This window comes from Polypterus senegalus, chromosome 15, assembly GCF_016835505.1.
Source record: "Polypterus senegalus isolate Bchr_013 chromosome 15, ASM1683550v1, whole genome shotgun sequence".
In the NCBI taxonomy this organism is placed as follows: Eukaryota; Metazoa; Chordata; class Cladistia; order Polypteriformes; family Polypteridae; genus Polypterus; species Polypterus senegalus.
The window spans coordinates 37,099,810-37,123,179 of NC_053168.1; the positions used below are offsets into that span (position 1 = coordinate 37,099,810).

Sequence of the window (23,370 nt, forward strand, 5' to 3'; positions counted from 1 at the left end):
CTTTCTTTCCAGTTACAGGCCTATCTCTAATCTCCCTTTTTTGGCTAAGTTGATGGAACGCGTGGTTGCTGCATAACTCCATGTTTTTCTTCTAGATAATACACTCTATGAGCCTTTTCAGTCTGGCTTTCGTACGCAGCACAGAACTGAGACAGCTCTTTTCTGTGTAGTTAATGATCTTCTCTGACCTACAGATTGCGGTTCCCTTAATATTCTCCTCCTTCTTGACTTAAGTGCAGCATTTCACACTGTTAATCATGAAATCCTCCTGTCACATCTCTCTGCTGTAGGCATCTCTGGCTTAGCCCTTCAATGGCTTACACCGTATCTTTCTAATAGGCAACAGTTCGTCACACTTGGCCGATGGAAATCATCCACCTCACCTGTGTCGCATGGTGTCACTCAGGGTTCAGTCTTTGGGCCATTAGTTTTTCTATTTTATATCCTTCCTTTGGGTCAGATTATTTGCAGACATGGCCTTAACTTCCACTGTAATGCAGACGATATACAGTTATATCTTAGTACAGACTCCCCTACAGATTCACCTCCCAGCACACTCACTGACTGTATCATTGATCTTAAGCTATGGATGGAAAATAACTTTCTCAAACTTAATGCCAATAAAACTGAAGTTTTACTGGTAGGTCCAAAATCCCAACTTTCTAAGGCATCCAGTTTCTCTTTCTGTTGATGGTACACTTGCCAAACCTGCTCCTTTTGTCAGAAATCTTGGTGTTTTGTTTGATTCATCACTTAATTTTGAGTTACACATTTTGTCTCTTTCCAAAATTTTATTCTATCATCTCCGTAACATTACCCGCCTCCGTCCATTTCTGTCCTTTAATGATGCTCAAACTCTGGTTCATTGTTTCATAATGTCTCCTATTGATTACTGTAATTCTCTCTTCATTGGCCTCCCTGAAAAATCTATACAGAAGCTATAGTATATTCAGAACTCCACAGCTCGAGTCCTCACCCACACAAAGCGTTTTGCTCACGTCTCCCCTGTTCTCTCCCAGCTTCACTGGTTACCGGTTCAATCAAGGATTAAATTCAAGATTCTGCATCTCGCCTTCAAAACCCTACATAACCTTGCCCCCCTCTACTTCATTCAGCTACTAGCTCCTTACATTGCTTGTCGCTCTCTAGGTCCTCGAGCAGTAATCTCCACTCTCCACCTTGGGGAGGCATTTCCTTCAGTGCTATAGCCCCTCAACTCTGCCACTCTCTTCCTCAGTCTCTTCGAGATTGCTCCTCTTTCTGCACTTTTAAATCTCAACTGAAAACTTTCTCTTCTACGAACTTTTGTCATCTGTGTAATTTTTTTTTTCTTTTTACTCTGTATGTAAAGCGACCTTGGGTTTGTGAAAGGCGCTCAATAAATGTAATTTATTATTATTATTATTATTACTACACCGGTGCCCAAGTACCCATATCCATCACTTTGTTGCAGTTCAGAATTCACAGTGGACCCACCCACCTATCCCTTGCTTCAAAATGATCAAGACCTCTCATAAACATGACCTCCCAATCCCCCCTAACTGTAACAACGGCCAAAATCTCACCGCCACTCAAATCCACAAAACCATTCTCCCCTCTGGACTACCATGAAGCAATGTAAACTTTATGAGGGCTTTGCTCTGAAGCAAGTGAGACATCACAGAGGATACCTACTTATTTTGAGGCGATCGAGATTTTACAGGGTACCCCACCACCTTGCATCTGACGCACATTTGGATGCGGGATGAATGAAGCAGATTGGAGATGAGCGATTATATTCCACAACAGGGACTCTGGAGTAAAGACTGAGTTTTTTGTTTAAGAGTTATATGTTATTGCTTTAGAACCATTTTGGTCCTGGTATTGAGATCAAAATGATAGTACCAATTCAACACTAGCAGCCTTCAAGTGTTTCATTTTTATTTTTTATAAAGCTGCTAAAAAATGACTATTGTAATAAATTATACTCAATATTTTTTGTAGTTTGATTTTTTTTGGTTTAGAGTTTAATTTGGTCTTCACCACTTTTCTGACACATTTTAGGTTGTTATATTTAACTAACCACCTCCATGCTCATCTGTTGTACTCTACTGTTGCCTGACACCCCTCTCTCCCTTAGATCTTCTTTCACACAGTCCGCCACTTTTTTTGGTTGTCCTCTTCACCTCTGACCTGACATCTCCATCTCCATTATTTTTGTCCCTCTACCGTTAACCTCTCTTCTCATTACATGCCCATACCACTGTAACCTTATTTCCAGTATTTCCTTTGAGATTTCCCCAACTTTAATTGTACCCCTGAGTCTCTCATTCCTGATCTTATCAAGCTTTGTATCTGCACAAATCTGTCTCAACATCCACATTCCTGTAACATCCAGTTTCCTTTCATGCACTTTTAAACTATCTAGGTTTGTGATTCATACAGCAGTCCTGGTCTGACCATTGTTTTATACACTCTTCACTCTTGCACTGATTCTTCAGTGACATGACATTCCTCGTTCCTTTTTCCATTGTTTTCAGTCTGATCACATTCTTTGGTTTGTGTAACTTTTCCACCCTTTTAAGCTTTTTTCCCTGGAGGTTAACTTCTCTATCTTGTTCTTGTGCCTTAAGATTTCTGTCCTTTTCCTACTTATCTTAAGGCTTTTATCTTCTATAGGTCCACTGCTCCAATTTCCTTTCCATATTATTCTTGGTGGTGCCACATTTCACAATGTGATCTGCAAATAACATGCACCTGATCTAGTATTCCTTTGGTGGCAATATCCATAACTAGAGTGAAAAGACAGAAGCTTAATGACTATGCTTGATGTATTCCGACCTTAACTGAAAATCCATCTGGTATTTCTACATCACTTCTCACTTGTGTGTAGGCCCCCTTATACATTTCCTTATCTGTCCTTATATTATTTTCCAGTACTCACTTCTTTCTCATATATCTCCACATTTCTTGCTGGGGAACTCTATCAGATGCCTTCTCTCAGTCTTTGAATACAACATCCTGTCTGTTCCTCTCTGTATTTTCATCTATTATACTCTTTCCAGAATTAAACCCAAACTGTTCTTCCCATATTGCCGTGTCTCTTCTCAACCTTTTATCTATTTTCCGCTCCTATATTTTCATTGTGTGTCAGCTTTATACAACTATAATTTCCATGAATGGGGAATGTCTCCCTTCTCCTTATTCTGTACTGTATATAGGCACAATCTCATTGTTTCTCCACTGATCTGGCATTTTCTTTTTACAATAAATCTTTGACATCACCTCCCTTAACACATCTATTCCTTCCTCCCCTAGACTCATTCCATACTTCAGCCAGTATTCCATTTAGTCCAGTCGCCTTCTTCATTCTTTATAATGCATGTTTGACTACTTCCCTTCTTATCCTTGTTGTTACACCCACATTTGATACTCTACCTTCTAATATTATCCTTAGATTTTCCTCATTTTCCTCGGTTTCTCAAAATATGCCCTTTCTATACAAAGAACCAAATGCTAGTAATTTTTTTTAGAAATGTAACTTTAGCAAAATTAAATGGTAAGTTATTCAAAGCATGTAAAACTTAAGAAATAGATATGGGATGTAGCAGCACCCTTTAGATCGGTGTTTCTATTATCTTAAGGCATTTTCTATTATTATTTAAGATTATTTTGGCTGAGTATGCTTTAATTTCTTTGAAAACAGAAGAGATTTTGTTAAAAGTAACCCCTGAGCTATTAACTTTTACACTGTGTTTCACTTTAATTGTTGTTCTACATGTCTCTTGCTTTTGCAATACCTTATGGTAGGCAAGTTACCCTTAATATTTAAAGGTCCACATAGGAAACTTTGCCGACTATGAAAAGAAGAATGAATAGTAGTGCCCGCAATAGACTTTTTTGAATAAAATTAGATTGTGTTTTTGATTAAAAAAAAAATCACAGTTAAGAATGAACAGTAACTCACTATATCTCTCACTCTATTCCAAGCAACTGATTACTTTTTAGTGCTGAAAAAATCCTTTCTTTACTGTTGAACATTTTTGCTCATTTTTGCATGATCTCTTAGGTTGCTTACTTTTCAGTCTTTGATCTTGTTGACCAGTCATTAACTTACCACAGCAACTGTCTACAATAGTGCACATGTGTAATGATGATTAGTCCATTTTAGACATTCAGATGTGAAGTACATTGACAGCATCTTGCATAATTCAGAATAATTAGAATATTTAAGTTTCAGGTATCTCCATTAAGCATCGAAAGTAGCAGCTAAGTAACAGGTAGACATATTGATCATATTATGCACTAGTAAAATGGTCAGGCAATTAGGCAGTTGTGGAGCTAATTAATCAGTGTTATTTTAATAGATTTTTAATCTCCATCAGATACTATACTTATTTAAAAAATTTTTCCATATTTGAATAACAATTAGCCACAGACCTTCCATATCCAGCAACAATTAACAATAACACATGAATCTTTTTATCGTTGTTGGAATCTGTTGTCTATAAAAGCAACTTGAGCCTTATGATATTCTAAAATGCTGCTTAAAATTTTATATATACACTACTACATCATTTGATTATCCCTGTTAAACATTTTTGTAACAGTGAGGTATATTCAAAACTAATACCATACCATACCATACCATACCATATTTATTTGTTGAGCGCTTAAAAACACAGCATTACAACTGACCAAAGCGCTGTACAGTTACAACAAGCAGGACTAAAAGCAAAATATTAAAAATAAACATTAAGAGAGAATTAAAACAGAGATACTAAAAACAGGTCAAGGGACCAAATAAAATAGAGAAAATAGCAAAAGGCAAGTGGAAAATGAAACAGGTTAAGAATTAAAAGCCAATGTGAAGAAGTGTGTTTTTAGGCGAGATTTGAATGTGGCGACTGAGGCAAATAGACAAAATTGTGATAACAAACTATTCAATGAACTGTTTAGAATTTTAAAAATCTCAAAATTTCAAACTATCTAACTAAATTTAAAAGTACCTGAATGTTAGACCATGCCTACATTTTATTTGTTCATAATACTTTTTCATATCTTTTAACAACTTCATTTACTGTACATCAAATTGTTAACTTTCCAAAGAATAGCTCTTATACATTGTTTGGTTACATTTATTGAAACAAAAAATGCTTTCAAAAAGCAAATATAGATTTAACTCCAAATGCATTCTTTTCTTTCATAAATGTTAAAAGTCAGATTTTATGTTTTTATTGTTTATTGATTCATTTTGGGTTTAAAATTAAAATATGAGATACAAGATATCACTTTTTATTTGTGAATATTATACAGCACAGTATACTTTAAAGATATACAATTATTATCTAGAAATGAGCCTGCAGAGTTATGAAATGTAGTATTATGGGCAGATCAGATTTATTAATTAAATCTGTCCCAGAATGATGGCAAGATAAATGTGTGGATCAGTAAATAAAGTCTAAATGATACAAAGCAATACTGTTAAACACACAGTTGGACATTCATGACCACCTCTTCAGTGATACACTTCTTTATTGAGGATAGCTAATGACTGTAACTGCATAATAAATTCAGATATATACAGATGCATATTCTTGCCCTTGTACAAGAAAATTAATCCAGTTTTATTGGCCATCATGGTTTCATGGATCAACTTTTGAGGATTTAATAGTCTGAATAGATTAAAATTGAGGACACATCTGTTTTCTATTGTTTTTTTAAACTACTGTCTTTCCTTCTACAGATTTTTTTGGTTGCTGCTCTTCAGTATGATTGCACATTTACGGTCTCTCTCTTACACCCTTACTTGGCATACTAACTAGCCTTGAAAGTTTAGCTCAGATTGGTTTTTTTTTTTCTTCAATTTACCTTGTATACTAGACAGCTCAAAAATTTAAGGGAACACTTAAATCACACATTGGATCTCGATGAACAAAATATTCAAGTCGTAAATCTTTTCTGAGTAATACAGTGGAACCTCGGTCATGACCGTAATTTGTTCCAAAACTCTGGTTGCAACCCGATTTGGTCGTGACCCGAAGTAATTTCCCCCATAGGATTGTATGTAAATACAATTAATCCGTTCTGAACCGTACGAGCTGTATGTAAATATATATTTTTATATATATAGATTTTTAAGCACAAAAATAGTTAATTATACCATAGAATGCACAGTGTAATAGAAAACTAACCTAGCAGTCTCTTTAAAAATAAGCCCCTTGCATTCTTTAACTGCCTTCTCGGCCTTACTACCTTCTTTAACTGCCTTCTCTCGTGCTCTCTCTCTCACTCATTCTCTCGCGCTCTCTCTCTCACTCGTTTTTTCACGCTCTCTCTCTCACTCGTTCTCTCGCGCTCTCTCTCTCACTCGTTCTCTCGCGCTCTCTCCCTCTCGCTGTCTCTCTCTCTCTGCACAGGGAATGCACAGAGAGAGACGAAACATGTGAGGAAATCATCGGCGTGTATGAACCGGAAGGGAAACTGGCTCGTTCGTCACCCAAGTGTATGGTCATGAACAGATGCAAAAGTTTGGCTAACTTTTTGGTCATAACCTGATTTGTACGTGGTCCGAGACGTTCGTGACCTGAAGTTCCACTGAAAAGTGTAATTCACTGAGAACAAAATTATGTAGTAACAGTCAATGGAAACCACAGTCACCAACCCATTGAGGGCTGGATTTACATCACACCAAAAAGTCAAAGTCAAAAATTTAAATCACAGTCTGATCTAACTTGCATGAATTTTATAACGGCATCTCAAAATGTGACTCAGTAGTGTATATGGCTCCCACGTGCCTGTATGTATTTGCAACAACATCTGATGGGTGTCTTGGGGGATCTCCTCCCAGACCCAGATCAGGAAATCATTGAGCTCCTGGACAGTCTGATGCTACTTGCCGAAGTCGGATGCACCAATACATAACATTATTGAGGTTCTTAATTGAAGTCTGGGGAACGCGTGGGCTAGTCAATGGCATGCCTTCATCATCTAGAAACCACATGAGGCTAAGCATTGTCCTGTACCAGGAGGAACCCAGGGCCAACTGCACCAGTTTAAGTTCTGACAGTGGCTCTGAAGACTTCATCCCAGTAGCTAACAGCAGTCAGGTATGATATTGCAGGCTGCATAACGTTCACCATAACATCTCAAGTCTGTTTCACGTCAATTACATGTGCTCAGTGTGAACCTGCTCTCACCTGTTAGAGAACGAGTGAGTGCCAATGGCAGAGGTGGCAATTGTGGTATTCTCTGGAAAATGCCAGTCGAGCTGCACAGTGATGGGGTGTGATCACACATCCCATTAGAGGACGTTGGATTCGGGTTCTCACAGTTTGGTCAGAAACATGCACACCAGTGCTCAGCTGGAAGTCATTTTGTAGGGCTCTGGTAGTGCTCCTCCTGTTTCTTCTTGCACAAAGAAGCAAATGCCGGTCCTGCTACTGGGTTGATGCCCTCTATGACCCTGTATCTCCTCCGTGCTCTTGGAAACTATGCTGGGAGACGCAGCAAACCTTCTTGCGATGACACACAAGGATGTGCCATCCTTGAGGAGCTGGACAACCTGTGCATCCTAAATCAGCTGCAGGTACCGTGTCATGCTACCAGTAATAACAAGGACATTAGCAAAATGCAAAATTAGAGAAGAGTCAGTCAAGAAGAAATAAGAGAGAGCAATTGTATGAAAAGTAAAGGTAAAGTTGATTTGCAATCATTTATGATTGCTAACTGAACAGATTGATATCCTTGAAGCTTAATTGATATGGTGTTAGACTGTGATTATTAAGTGTTCCCTTAATTTTTTGTGCAGTGTATTTGTACATTTGTTCTGTGGTTAATATATCCTTTTACTAGGACGTATAATGAGGGTTTATTCTCTAGTTAAAACGGTGTTGTGCATTTTGATAGTAATAAAAATTGTCTTTGTCTTTTACCAGCATGCTCTCTACATGGCCTTGCCATCTAGGAAATGCTACAGTATAACCCCTTTTGCTTTTCTGCAAACTGTAGCTTTTCCCTAAAGTTATTGCCCATAGTATTTGTTTAGTATAACTGATAATTTACACTACTCATGTTTTTCAAAGTAAATACAAGACAAATTCTTTAATATGGTATTTACATTATATCTGTATAAATTAATATTAGAAATGTTAAAATAAAAAGTTCCAGGTAAGGAGAATGCTCCTTATTATTGCTCAATTGTGACACTGCAAATGTCCCAATTTATCCTTGTTTTGCTTTTATGGGTTCCTACTAATTGTTATCTTTTGTACTGTAGGAATGTACACTTTCTTCCTTTTATAATGTGCATCATCTGACTTCTATTGTAGTAGCTCCCTTAAAGCATCCTAAATGATTATGCAAGATAACAAAATTAAGAGAAAGTTGCATTGCTGCAGATAGAAACAAGTTTTGTTCTCTTCTCTAAGCCTTACTGTTTAAATAAAATATCCATAATACAGCCAAGATGACTTAGATGTTTTCTAAGAAAAGCTAATCCCACCCAGTAGGATAATCTTTCATTGCGTTGTGTATTGTTACATATTACATAATAAAAAATAGACTGTTATGAAAACCTACAGAGTATATTGCATTTTCGATTGCTGCTCTGAGATTCTGTTGTCATTTTAACTTGTTGAGAATATTGCTTTGAATACCTGAAAGACCACTTTAAAGTCTTTTGAATGGGATGCTCCATTCTGTGCTTTTATTTAGAGATCAATCAACTCACTGTTTTCCAGCTTGTAATCATTCCTTTGCCCCCCCCCCATTACTGTACTATTTTCTTTTACTTTGTTTTTTCCCCCCTCCTTTTTCACTTGACCTCTTCATTTCACTTACTTTAGAATCTGCATTTTTAACTTTTATATGCCCTTTACCAACTTACTTAAGAAATGCACATGCTTTTATCTTCAGTGCATATTTAAGTTGACATTGATATTTTAGGTACCCATCTTTTAAACACTTTTAGAACATTAGAACAATCTAGATGAGAACACATTATTTAGCCCAACAAAGCACACCAGTCCTATCCTCTTAATTCTTCTAAAAACATCAAGTCAAGTTTTGAAAGTCCCTAAAGTCTTACTGTCTGTCACGCTACTTGGTAGCTAATTCCAAGTGTCTTTGGTTCTCTGTGTAAAGACAAACGTCCTAATGTTTGTGCAAAATGTACCCTTACATGTGACATGTCCCCATGTTCTCATTTTAAGATAACAGTCTTAATCCACTGTACTAATTCCCTTCATAATTTTAAACACTTCAATCCTGTCACCTCTTAATCTTCATAATTCGTCCCCTGTAGCCTTGTAATAAGGCTTGTCGCTCTTCTCAGGACTTTTTCTTGTGTTGCTCTGTCCTTTTTGTAGCCTGGTGACCAAAACTGTATACGGCCTCACCAGTGTGTTATAAAAGTTGAGCATAACCTCCTTGGACTTGTACTCTACACAACGAGCTTTATAACCTAACATTTTGTTTGCCTTCTTAATGGCTTCTAAACACTGTCAGGAAGTTCATAGAATAGAGTCCACTATGACTCCTAAATTCTTCTAATAAGGTGTACTCTTGATTTTCAGTCCTCTAATTGTGTATTCAAACCTAACATTTTTACCTCCTATGTGTAATACTTTACATTTACTGACATTAAAAATCATCTGTCACGAATCTGCCCAAGCCTATATTCTGTCCAAGTCCTTCTGTAATGATTTATGGATTCCAAGGTATCTGCCAATCCACCTATCTTGGTATCATCTATAAACAACCAACTTGTGACATGTATTCCTATCTAAATCATTTATATTATATATATTAAAAATAACAGCAGCCCTAGCACTGACCCCTGTGGAAAACCACTGTTAACGTCAACCAACTCTGATAAGGTTCCTTTCACCATAACCCTTTGCTTCCTGAGTCTGAGTCAATTCTGCAAACATCTACAAAAATCACCCTGAACTCCAACTTCTTGTAGATGCCCAACCTCTCATGTGGCACCTTATCAAATGCTTACTGAAAGTCAAAGTAAATAATATCATATGCTCCACTTTGATCATATCCTTTTGTTGCTTCCTCATGAATTTCAGCATGTTAATAAAACATAACCTCCATCTTCTGGACCCATGTTGACTGTTCAGAAAAACTCCTGCACTAACCATGTGCTGTTCAATCTTATCCTTATTAATTCCTTCCATTAATTTTCCTGTGATGCATGTTAAGTTCACCGACTTATAGTTGCTTGGATTTGTCACCCTTATTATATAATGGGATCATATTTGCCATTTTCCAGTCCTTCAGAATCTCCACAGTATGCAGTGACCTCCTAAAAATATGTTTAAAGGTTTTTATATATGTGCTTGCTAGCCTCCTTAAGAACCTGAGAGTAAATATTATATGGTCTTGGTGATTTGTTTGATTTCAGCTTGTTTAATCTGAGCAGTTCATCTTCCTCTGAAATTTCTAAATCACACAGGACCTCTTTAGTAGTCCCATTTACCACTGGGAGATTATCCACTATTCCCTTGTGAAGACCTCAAAAAAAAGAGTGTCCGCAATTTCATTGTCTGTATCTTTTTAATTCCCCTTTACTATTCCTGATGCACTTTACCTTCTCCTTGACTGTTCTTTTACTTTGATCACATCAAACAAAATTTGAAATGATAAGCTGTTAAAATATTTGTTTTTGTAAATGAACAACAAGCACCATAGCTTATGCCGATGAACCCCGTCACCCATTCATTTAATAAATTTGCTTATTCCATTTCAGGGTTACAGGAAGCTGGGACCTATCTTGGCTGTTTTGAACACAGACAGGAAGACAATTCATTGACAGACACATTCATGTACAGTTTAACATTCAACTTTATATCAGGCAGTTGACAGGTAACCCAAACACAAGTCTGGTGAATACGTTTTTGAAGTAGTACATCTTAATACAGGGTCACGGAGGGTCTGCTGGAGCGAATCCCAGCCAACATAGGGCGTAAAGCAGGAAACAAACCCTGAGCAGGGCACCAGCCCACCGCAGGCCACACACACACACCAAGCACACACTAGGGACAATTTAGGATCACTAATGCACCTAACCTGCATGTCTTTGGACTGTGGGAGGAAACCGGAGCACCCGGAGGAAACTCACGTAGACACAGGGAGAACATGCAGGAAGCGAACCTGGTCTCCTAACTGCGAGGCAGCAGCGCTACCACTGCACCAACGCGCCACCCCGTAGTATTACATATTTAAAAAAATAAAATTACATTATTTGTGTAAAGGGTGACCACTAAATCTGCAACTCTCCCTATTGATATGTACTGTATAGAAATGTAGTGACACAGCTTTTCTGCTTTTGTAGATTCTAATAGGAATTAACTGACTCACATGAAAGACATCAGTTATAGGAAATGTGACTGAGGGAAAAAACTTGGGTTGAGCCATTTACAATATATAGATTATTGTTGTAAGCAGATGCTTTGTTTACAATTTAATACTAATATGGTAGAAGCACTGCATAATAATGTCCCAGACATTTATTGCATTGTGATTTGTTCTATTTATGGAAACACATCCTGATAGGAAAAAATATCCATCCATCCATTTTCCAACCCGCTGAATCCGAGCACAGGGTCACAGGGGTCTGCTGGAAAAAATACAATTTACACAATACTTTTTGTGACAGCACAATGGTACAGTGTGTTCTTTCACCAAGATTTTCTGTAGCTACTTAATTAGTTCAGAATCATGGATGGTCTTTTGCAGAGTGTTAATATGAAGATCTAGAGGATACTAGAGACCCAGATGTTACACCCTAGGAATACAAAAGAAATATGCACATTCCACACAGAAGGCACTCCTGGAGTTAAACCTGAGGCTAACAGATTGTAGGCAATGTTTAATTCCTATGTGGCATTATACTGTCCTGATAATATAAGTCTTGATATAATTTTGTAGCGTATTAATTTTCTAAGGTTATGTTTTAGATGTTTATTATTTTATTCCTAATCATTTCTCTTTTGGCTCGCCACTAAAAGCTTTCTTGCATCTAAATTATTCCTACTCTGCAACTAGACTGTAAAAAGCTGAATTGCTAGCCATTAATACCTTGAATTCATGTATGTCACATGTCATAAGGTGATGGTGGATGCATAAATTATGTCAGTGTTGCCTGGGTTTTTTTAATCACATACGAATCAGTGTAATTAAGGAACAGATTAAAGTACAGTATGTTAAAAACTATGAATGTTAAATATTCAAAAGGCTCACAGTTGTCATTTTCAAAGGTGTTAAAAATGGTAAAATATAAAAAAAAAAATTTGGGTTTCCATTTTTGCTTTAAGTACATTTGCTTTTCTTGCTGTTAAAGTTGAGCTATTTTTGTGCTTCCCTGTAGACGTGGATGAAACTGGGCCAGACGTCGGCGTAAAGACTGCTAGCTTCCTTTGGAAAGCACACTCAGAGCCAGGATGCCGCCACCTTCAGATATTGTGAAGGTGGCCATTGAATGGCCAAAAGAGTTTCCCCGTCTAATGGAAATTGATCAGGTGAGTGAACCAATACATCATCTAATTTCTTTTTTCTTCAGTGGATAAACTTAAGAACTACAAGGCTTCTGCAGAGGATTCTGTTTTACTTTGTAAGGATAAAATATAAGCATATAAATCTAGACAGACCTTGTCTACCAGTGTAATTATACTTGTGAAAAATAATTTGTATTTTGAAGCTTCAAAATCAACATAATCAGTATATGCCTTGTGTTTAGGCAATGACATTTTATTTATTGAAAATAATTCACTTTATGTATTTTGGCTATTAGTAGAAGGTAACAGTGATGCTCATAAAGGTTACTTAATTATTTCTTAATGACACCTCTATGCTTAAATTCTTTTAAAAAGAACTTTTTACCAATAGTAATTAATGTTCAAACCTTCATTTTGAAACACATCACTGTGTTTTCAGGGATTTTCCATTGTTATTTTTATTTATTTATTTGAAATGCTTATTCCACTATGAGGTCTTGGTGGGCCTGATCCTATCTTGGCACCATCAGGCATAAGACAGTAATGAGCTCTTGAACAGGTGACTTTGCAGAGCATGTTTACTCTTGACAATATGCAAACTAAAAGATATTGCTGGGTCTGGATTATTAACCCAGGGCTCTGGAGCTATAAGGTCATATCATTAACCTCTGTGCTGCAGCGCTGCTCTTATCGTTGTTGTATTATTGCTGGAATAAGTTTTTATTTTTATTATGTGCTGGCCAGGGTACCCTACGTTGCCTGGGATGGAATAAAGTGTAGGCATGGTCTCTAAATAAATTCCCTTTTGGAGACAGTTGAACCACAGACCAACATTTCACGTACTAAACCCACTATAAACCCTGTATATTAAGTTGGGTTAACTATTGTGATATAAAATGGGGTCTCAGCCTATCCCAAACCCCAACACAAACACACAAAGAGACCCGAGTTCAAATAAAGGATGGTTTATTAATCAGATTCCTTCAAAAGTAATAAAAAGCACAGGTTTTTCTCTCTCTCTGTCTCCCTCCACAATAATCTCTTCTCCTCCCACAATACTCTCACCGCCACACTGCCCCTCTCTAGCTGAGTGCTGTTCTTTGTCCTTTCAGCTCCAACTCACCTTGAGAAGGGAGTGCAGTCCCTTTTATTAAGGACTCTGTAGTACTTCCGCTCCCTGGACCACTGCCCAATGGATGGATTTCCAGGTCATGCGAAAGTCCCAATTTTGGGAAAGCATTTCCTGTCAGCACCCCCTTGTGGCACCCATGGTCCCCAGCAGGGATGTATTGATAGACTACATCTCCCAGCATTCGCTACTGGTTCCTGAATGGGTGACAATACAGACGGCTGCTGCCATCTCCTGTTCTCGGGGAATAAAAAGTCCCCAGCAATATCTTCCCACTTCTGGTGGGCTGTCCGTCTATCTCCTCCTGCCGTCACTTCCAGGTCTCGCTCCTTCTTGTCTCTTGGTCAGAATGCCCATCTGCCCGTTTGGAGCCTTCTATCTGGGTAAGGAACCATACCCTTCTCTGGTTGGGATGCCCTTCCAACTCGTGTGGCATTTACACTGTAATATACAGGAAAACAGTGATAAAAATACATTCAGAAGTTTTGAGGTAATACATTGTATCAGGTATGACTCCCCAGTAAAATTCTAAAATTTTTATTTACTTGAACAATAATGTAAATACAAAATTTTGTGAAAGTAGACATAGCCGTTTTTGAGTGATGCACGATTTTTGTGTTGATACCCTTCCACACTAAAGCCAAACACATTTCCATTGAAGCACTGGTGTGAGATATCTCCATTTCTGTTTTAAGTGGTATCAAGCAGTAATATGCACACACAATTTCAAGAACATCAGCTCAGTCATTTTCGTGTGATTCATGAAAAAAATCTGAGGGTTGAAATGAGGTTCTTAGTTTGCAAAACAGATACAGTACAATGTTCTGGGCCATTACGGTCTCCTGACTTGAATATCATCGAAAATCTATGGGATGATATGAAGCAGGCTGTCCATGCTCGGCAACCGTCAAATTTAACTGAACTGGAGAGATTTTGTATGGAAGGTCTTGATTTAAAGCAAAGACGCAAGCTGTGTGATTATGTCTGGTAGAGGCAGTCCTTGTGACTTTATGTTGAACTTGAGGCAATTTGGTGTTGCTAATTAAGCTAAAGATGCTGTAGGAATCCCATTTGACTGAGCTGTGAATTAAAGTTGAGCTTCTGGAGATGTGAGGCATCTATTCTAACCACTATCCCAAGGTGTCTCTAAAAAGAAACCATGAAATCATATAAAATTCTTGAAAATATGCATAACACATTGTACTTACAGGAGGTACATAATGTAAAGAAAAGTAACATTAAGTGCTCCTACATGAAGAAGACACCATCTTGTCAAATATCAATACATGTTCTACTCTGTCTGTGAATATTATGGTAGTTAATAGCAGAGCAGGACATACTTTCCTATCAATTGAAACAGTCTGCAGTTCTTCCTGTGGAATGCCTATAAACTCCTGGGATTTCCGAAAGTTGTGTTTTTTCCAGAGTTTCTCAGTCTTAGTCTTACAAATGCTCCTAATTAGACATGTTTAGTACACTTCCCATTGGTAGCACTCAGGATGGACTCTCACTAGATGCCCAAAGCACTTCACTCTACCTGAAGAGCATCCTTGATTCTAGGCATCCTCACCCAATTAGAAAGATCGAGTCCATTACATGGACTCACTCAGGAGTCATTATCTGAAACCCGGTCTCATTTTTTTTAGCTGCAGACAAACCTGATTTAGGTGAGATTATTGATGTAGATGGACTGGTAAATTGAGACATTTATCAAGTAATTTGCTGCTTCTTTGCCGTCACTTTCTGGCACGGATGCTGTTGCTTTATTTTACTCTCAATTATGAATAATAATTTAGAATAATTAAATTTGTCTGTTTATGGGAGATGCAACATCTGTCAGCTACAGAGATTAAGACTCTATTCCAGGATGGAACCATGACCTTATATATAGAAGTTGACAATTCTCATCCCAGCTGTATTACGCTGAGCTTTAGATTGTTTCTGTTAGGCTTGCTTTGGAGAAGGGGGTATTCTCCTGGTTAGCTTGCTGTCCCTTCATTTCCTTCTCAGTTATAGCTTACTTCTAATTAGATGTCTGTATGAGTCCTGCTCCTCCCAAAGTAACAGTGCTTGTCCCATTACTGCCACCACACACATAGTACCTGAGACAGGAATAGAAAGCTGATCCCTAGTGCTGCAAGACTGCAGCAATGCCTTTGCCACCCTTAATGTATTAACAATTTAACATTATTATACTTAACACAGAAATAACAGGTATTCCTTTTTGAGATCAGTATTAATCTGTCAGTGCTCAGAACTCACCACCAAACTCTGCTATTTAATCATCTCTGACATTGTTGCAGTTTGTGTTGCTTGCCAAATTCAGAAATATCAAGTTATAAACTATGGGGGGTTCTCGGTGTCTGATGTGCTGATGAGTAAATTTATGGGTGTTCATACAGTCTGTGGCAGTCTACACACATTTTGCAGAAGTGAACATTTCTTCATTTATCTTGCAGCCTCAGCACTTTCACCTTCATAGTGTTTTCTAGATGTTTTCTTAAAAGGAAATTGTTCAGAAGATGAACTAACACGGAGTATGGCTAGCAATGGAAAACCTGCATTTTTCAGATTATGTGTACAGGATGTAATCACTGACTGATCACTTTGACTGTGGAGTGATAGTGCATGTTATGCAAGCATGACATTAAACATGCTCTTAGCTACGTATATAGTAACATAAGTCGTTTCAGAAGCAAGTGAAATTGAACATCAGTCAGGCTAGTCAAATTCGTCTGGTTAACTAATAGCTCAGTTGTTAGTGTACCTTATTTACCTTTTAAAAGTTATCATGAATTCTACTCCATGTACTTGATTCAGTAGTCTGTTGTTCTTAAGCACACTTTATTTACATTTTCCTCGTTTATGGTGCGTTAAGCCTACAGACCTGTATGTGAGTGAACACTAGAGAAAGGTTTGTGATGGCTTTATATATCTTAAGGCTACTACGTGTTAAATAGCAGTAGTTAGAGATCTGCTTTAGGTTTCTTTATATTTGTGGAATTTTAGGCAATAATGTAGCTGACAGTGAAAAATTAAAAGTTAGTATTGTGGCTACTAAAGGGTTAATAACGAGACTGAAATAGCATCTGTAACAAACACACAAAACAAACCTTTTTTAGATAAGAGCTGCTGAACCATGAGAAGTACTGAAAACAAAAATAGAGTTTCTTGCCTAGAAGAATGATTGGGTGCATATCAAGGCAGAAAAGTTTTCTTTTTATTTAGTGCTATGCGTAGATGTTTTATAAAAAAAAATGTAATATAAAGACAGTATGAAACCAGTGCCAAGCAGTGGCTTTATTTACTTTATTGCCATAATAAACTCAGTTGCATGGTATTTGATTTGATGAAGATTATACAATAAAAAGTGTATACCATTAAAACATTACTGCCTTCATGCAGTATAAACTGTGTTTATCATTCTTTGATATTCTTCAATAGCCCCTAGAGAATTAAGGCTATGTTCACACTATTACCGCTTTGCTTAAAAACATTAGTCTCTGTTTTAGCCTACACCAGTGTTTTTAACCCCTGAAAATTGAGATTTTTAAAAATGTTCTCCACAGTTGTAAACTTACAACATCGCATTCCCTCATTGGTCACACTTCACAGAAGAAAACCATATTCCAACATGGCAGATATAGTATAGTTGTTTTGCATGGCGTTTGTTTTGTTGTTTACTTGTATGCATCCAATTTGTGTTTTGTACAGTTTGAATACTGCATACATGTGTAGAAGACAAATAATTTACCAGCTGCTACAGCTTTCAGATTATAGTAAATTTTGTGGCTGGGGGTGTTACAATCTCTTCAAGGATTTTTCTGTTGATTTCACAAGCCTTGTATAGGTAATACGTGTATGTCATTTGTATTTTTGGCTGTGTTACTGTGGAAAAAAGAAACTGTTATAAATGATGTGAAAACACTATTGTGGACAGAGATTGTTTTTTCTTAAAAACAAAATGGTTAAATGAAAATATAATAGTGTGGACAAAGCCTAAGAAAGTAACACCACACAAGTTAATTTTTATACATTAGGTAAGAAGGAAATCTTTGATTTACTTCATCAATTCAACATTATATTTGGTATGAAATTGACCAATTGTTGAAAGTATAAGGAGTGCAAGAAAGAGAGTGAGCTTTGCTAGTGTAAGATCTGACATAAAATAAATTCAGAACTATGCGTACAGCAACTGTCAAGGGCATACAAATGAAATTGAGTGATACTTTCTCTTTCCACTTATTCAGAAGATAATCCACAGATTAAACATTTTAATTGTATTGTAGACAGTGTTTTTATTCTTTGCTGCACATTGCCGTATTTTTGTACATTATGTACATTTACAGTATATCATTCATCATCTTGTATTATTGATTTACTTTTTGGCATTATATTTTTAAAGCGTCCGTTTCTAGCCCTGAACATCAGCCAACAAAAGTAACCAAATGGAAGTATGTAAGATCATATTACTCTATCAAATCTTGAAAATGTCTTTTGACTCTGATTCCAGTACATAATAAAACCAGTGATCACTGTATGCTCCTTAATAGGTGTACTGGATGGCATTATCTTCACCAGTTACAGTAAATGGGAAAGGAATAAGGAATGGCTTAATTGCTTTTTATCTGTCATCTTGTAAGTAACTGACATGGAATAAACTGCCCCTGGCATCAGATTGAAGCAGTTCTCCATTTATGTGTGTAGAGGCAGAATAACAAATCATTAAAGTCATTTATGTAAAGGCAGGCTCCTGTGACTGTGGGATTTTTGTGGTCATATTTACTAAGGCTTATGTATGAAAAAGTTCTGTAACAAATAAAAAAAAAAAAAAGAATGCAGAAGCAAGTTCATTCTTTATTTAGTGGACTAACACTGTGCAAGAGACAATGATTATTATGTGCATGGAGTATTTTACTGTGCAGTGTTTTCTTTGTATTGTTCTCTATTTATTTAATGTCAAATCTTATATATGTATATATACACACATGATCTGCTAAGTTTTCAGTCTCTGCAATGCCTTATGGACCGTAGCTGAACCGCTGCCCCACCAGCACCCCATGCATCCTGTCAGGATGGACAGTTATAAAAGAGGATATTGGCTGCTTGAGACATTCAAGGCCTTCCTTAGCAGCCCTGATCAGAGCTGTAAGGATCTTGCAACCCTGCATTAAATTAAGAAAATTAGAAAAGGGATAAATGGAGGGGAGGATGGTACTTTATGCATCTAAATATAATGCATCTGGCAGTAAGAACCATGATGTTGTGAGCACTTAGAATATTTTTTTGGAATGACACCAGCATCATCCTTTTTTACTAGGTATTAGGTTGCTTGATTTGGTATTAGATGGCTTTAATTAAAATATATCTACAGATAAGCATGCTTGCAAGATAACAGTATAGTGGCAGGTTTTCAGGTAAATATGTTCTTTAAACTCACAAAAGAAACAAACCATTTATGACTTTGAAAAGCTTGGGAGATAAAAATATAATAACTGACCTTATTGTTATATTTTTGGTGAAATGTTTTGTCATCAAAAACGAGTCAAATAATAAAGCTCTAAATCTGTGTTATTTGAGCATAGCTTCAATGTGACCTTCACAATATAAAGAATCTATAAAGTGACAAGTCAGATATGAGCTTCTTTATTATTTAAACTACAGCAGAATGCCTCTCTGTTTCTCTGTGCAGTCTGATTGATTGTTTTCTGTTTTGCCTTTAAAAGAATATTTATGTTGCAGTTACCTCCTGCTGTTCATTTTTTTCCTAAAAGCTTTTGGGAGTACTCCAGTGATATTGAAAGAAGAAACTTAGACAACTTATTATTTTTTATAGTCATAATGTATTCTTTAGTAGAATTTAAGAGTTTGTCCGTCTGTCTGTCTGTTTAAGATGATGTGTTAAAGAAAGCCACAAAAGGAAAAAAAAAACTTGATTTACTGAACAAAATTCATGGTTAGGAAAAGTGGGATTCTTTTGTTTAGGACGTTTTCATGTAATAGTCATGCACAGGATATACTTTAATCCCTTGTTCCCCTGGGTACTCCACTGCAGGTAGCACATTTGTTAGTTAAACTTTGAAAGTGTTCATTTCAGTCACGATCAATAAAAATTCAACATTTTGTAGTTATTAATTCTGTGTTGCTGCAGTTCAAATTCAGAGTACAGTCATATGAAAAAAGTGCACACAATGAAGTGTTTTGTCTTTTTTAACATGTGGACATATCAAGATCTGATCTTCAGTTAAGAAGTATTTGTAGATAATGGTGATATATAATAAATATCATGACACATTTACAGTTTATAGTTCCTTGTGTATTTTAAATAAGCACAAATGCAAATTTCACATGTGGATAATATAAGTCCAGCCCAACATTAATCATTTCCTCAAATAACTACAATTAGAATCACGTGCAAATGATTAGAACATCGTTAAATAGGATCTTGTCTGAAGCTGTATTATTTCAACCTCAGACTTTTAGTTTTGTTTCCACTTTGCTCTTGAAGTGTGTATTATTACCTTGCCTAGATCGAAGAAAGTCTCTGAAGCCTCCAGAAAGAAGGTTTATACTGTAGATGTCTGTGAGTCTGGGAAGAGGTTTAAAAAGATTACCAAACAATTGGAAATCAACCATTCTATTGTCTAGACTATTACAAGTGGAGAAGACTTCAAACAACTTCCATCTGATCCAGGCCACGCTGCACAAGCAAGTTTAGTCTGAGAGGCTGCACAAATTAGATCTAAATATTAGATGTGCCAGGAGGAAACCTTTGCTATTTATAAAGAACATCAGGGTAAGACTAAAGGTTGTCCATGAATATATAGGCAAAGACCAAGACTCCTGGGACAATATGCTCTTGACAGATGGGGCAAAGATAGCTATTTGGCCCCAATACCAGAATAATGTTTGTCGACAACCAAAGGGAGCATTTGACCAGAAGAACCTGATGACAACTATAAAACATGGTGGAGGAAATGTTACTGTTTGAGGCTGCTTTTCTGGATTAGGGCCTGGGAAGCTCACCATAATGATATCTGCTATGAATTCTTTATTGTACAAAAAGAGTGCTCAAGGATAAGGTGAGAACATCTATTAGATGACTGAAGCTTAGTTGAAAGTGGACCTTGCAACATGACAGTGACCTTAAACCTACCAGTAAATCCACCAATTAATGGCTGAAAAGAAAGAAAGTCATAGCCCAGATCTGAATGCCATCAAGATGCTTTGGAGGCATTTGAAGTGAGCCTGGACAGCTCGCAATCACAGAATCCATTATAAAGTCTTCATTCTGCCAGCTGGAGGATAATATGAGATCATCTGTGCACTGAATACACCCTTCAAACATTGCCCAGCTGACAGAATTGTGCATGGAGAAATGGGCAAAACTTTCTTCCTGTCAGAGACTGGTGGACAGTTATAGGAAATGCCTACTTGAGGTTGTTTCTGCAAAAAGGAGCAATACCAGATATTGGAGCCAAGGGTGTAGTTAACCTTTTCCACTAACAGAAATGGCAAGGTCAAATTTTCATTACTTTCTTTTTTCCAATTATATCACATTTATCTTTAAATACTCTTTAAATGAAGATCAAAGTTTGATGTGTCCTTATGTTAAAAAATAAAAAAAACATTTTGTGAACTGTACTTACTTTTTCACATGACTGTATGTATACTGTGCTATGCAAAGGTCTTAGGCACATGCAGAAATCTGTAATGCTGATATGCTTTCAGAAAACTAAAAAAAATACTAAAAACAGCAGTAAACAATAAGAAAGTAAATTAAACCAGTAGAATGACAATTTTTTGCCTGTAAAATTGTGTTAGTACTCTTAGTTGCACTGATCTTATATAAGAAAATGGCCTTGTAGTTTGTTCCATGACTCTTGTAGAACTTGTTCCAGTACTTCCGGGAACTTTGGCTGTTGCCTTGTATGCTTTGGCCACTCCAGGTAATCCTATACAGCATCACTCATGTTGTGATCAGGGCTCTGTGGAGGCCATACCATCTGTTGCAGAACTCCTTATTGTTCTTTTTGCTGATGACAGTTATTTTGGACATTGAATGTATGTTTGTGGTCACTTTCCTGCTGCGGTATGAAGTTGAGACCAATCAGACACCTCCCTGATGGTATTGCATGGTGAATGGGAATCCATATTTAATTCACAAAATTGGCGATTCCTTTAACTTCTGACCAGATCACAAACTCCATTTTCATCCAAAAACCTGCAGAGAACCTCAACACTTTGGGTCTACCCCAGACAAACTGTAAATTTTAACTCGTCAGTTTAGAGCATTTGCTGCCATCGTTTAGAACTCCAATTCTTGTGTTTTTGTGTGTAGGTCAGGCTCTTGTCATTTTTCCATTTTTTAGGAATGGCTTTCTGGTAGCAACTTTTTTGAAGACTTTTAACATGGCATCTCCATATTGTAGAGGAGTGTACTTTGGTTATACTGGTGTCTTTGAGCAGGGTTCAGTTTTTGATGCCTTCTTATTCAGAAGGGATGTCAGATTGATGCATCTCATTTCTGCTACACTCTATTTCCGTGGTCGACCACTGCATTATTGGTCCATAGCCTTGCCTGTTTCCCTGTGCTTCCACAAAAGAGTTTGGATAGCTCATCTTGAAACTATTGCCTGCCTTTAAAATTCTGCTTGGGAGAGACCTTGTTGATGTAGAATGACCACTGTGTGTCTTGTTGCTGTACTCACTCTTGACATAGTGTCAGAATTAATAATTTAAAGGTTAATCTGTCACATCTGCCACACCCCCACCTTTTATTATGACTGTTTAGCCTGATTCTTTCTGCACCAGCCCATTCCGTCATTGATCATAAGCACTAGTTTTTACCTTTTACCTTTGATTAATCATAAGCTGGGCTAGAGACCTATAGGGTAATCAGGAGAAGGTGTATTGCTTAATATGTTACTTTCTTTAACAAAATGCAATTATTTCTGTGCAATGTTTAATTTGTTTTAAATGTATGTTGTGGCGGATAGCTGGGGACCCTGCCCAGATGGGATCCCTGTAAGGACCACGAGAGAGACAATACCTCCCCTGTGCCACGAGATGGCAGCTGCCCTGGTCTGCATGGGGGCCACAGGAACAGAGGTGGGAAGCTCATCCCTGTTGGAGCCCGAGGCCACTGCCAGGGGGCACACGTAGGATTAAGGAGCCTTGGAATAAAGCACTTCCTTCACAACCAGAAGTGCTGCCAGAAGTAGTTCCATGTAAATTCAGAGTGCTTCTGGGTGCTCATACGGCACTTCTGCCACACCAGGAAGTGCCTTCAGAAGACTATCAGGAAGCACCTGGAGTACATCCGGGTACTATAAAGAGGGCCGCCTCACTCCATTGGATGAACTTGAGTCGGGAGGAGTAAGACAGAGCTTGCGTGAGGAGGAGTGAAGGCGGCCGAAGAAATAGAGAGAAGGAAAAGGACGGTGAGCTGGATAGTGATTTGTGCACTGTATTGGTTGGGAAGGTGCTGACGGAAATAAACGTGTGTGTTTTTGGACATTTGGTGTCTGTCTGTCTGTGTCCCAGGGTTCATCTTCCACAATGTTTAGAAATCTGAAACTTGCTGTTTTCTACTGGCAAACGAATGAAGAAAATCCAAAAATAAAATTGCAAACGTTTATGCCAAAAAAATCAAGGGTGCCTAATACTTTTACAAAGTATTGTGTGTTTGTGTATTACGTATAATACTCCATATATTTGATATATCAGTGAAATATTTGTATGCAAAACAGGTCT

General features: G+C 37.3%; 1 protein-coding gene across 4 annotated transcripts in view; it reads left to right on the forward strand.

The window, feature by feature from the left end:
* elmo1 (engulfment and cell motility 1 (ced-12 homolog, C. elegans)) overlaps nucleotides 1-23,370 on the forward strand; it is a 530,141-nt gene that overhangs the window by 165,361 nt on the left and 341,410 nt on the right. For all 4 annotated transcript variants that reach the window (XM_039737602.1, XM_039737605.1, XM_039737604.1 and 1 more), the window contains exon 3: nucleotides 12,359-12,509. In XM_039737602.1, coding sequence (XP_039593536.1) covers nucleotides 12,432-12,509 — 78 coding nt within the window. In that variant the 5' untranslated portion in view covers nucleotides 12,359-12,431. The remainder of the gene's footprint in view (nucleotides 1-12,358; nucleotides 12,510-23,370) is intronic.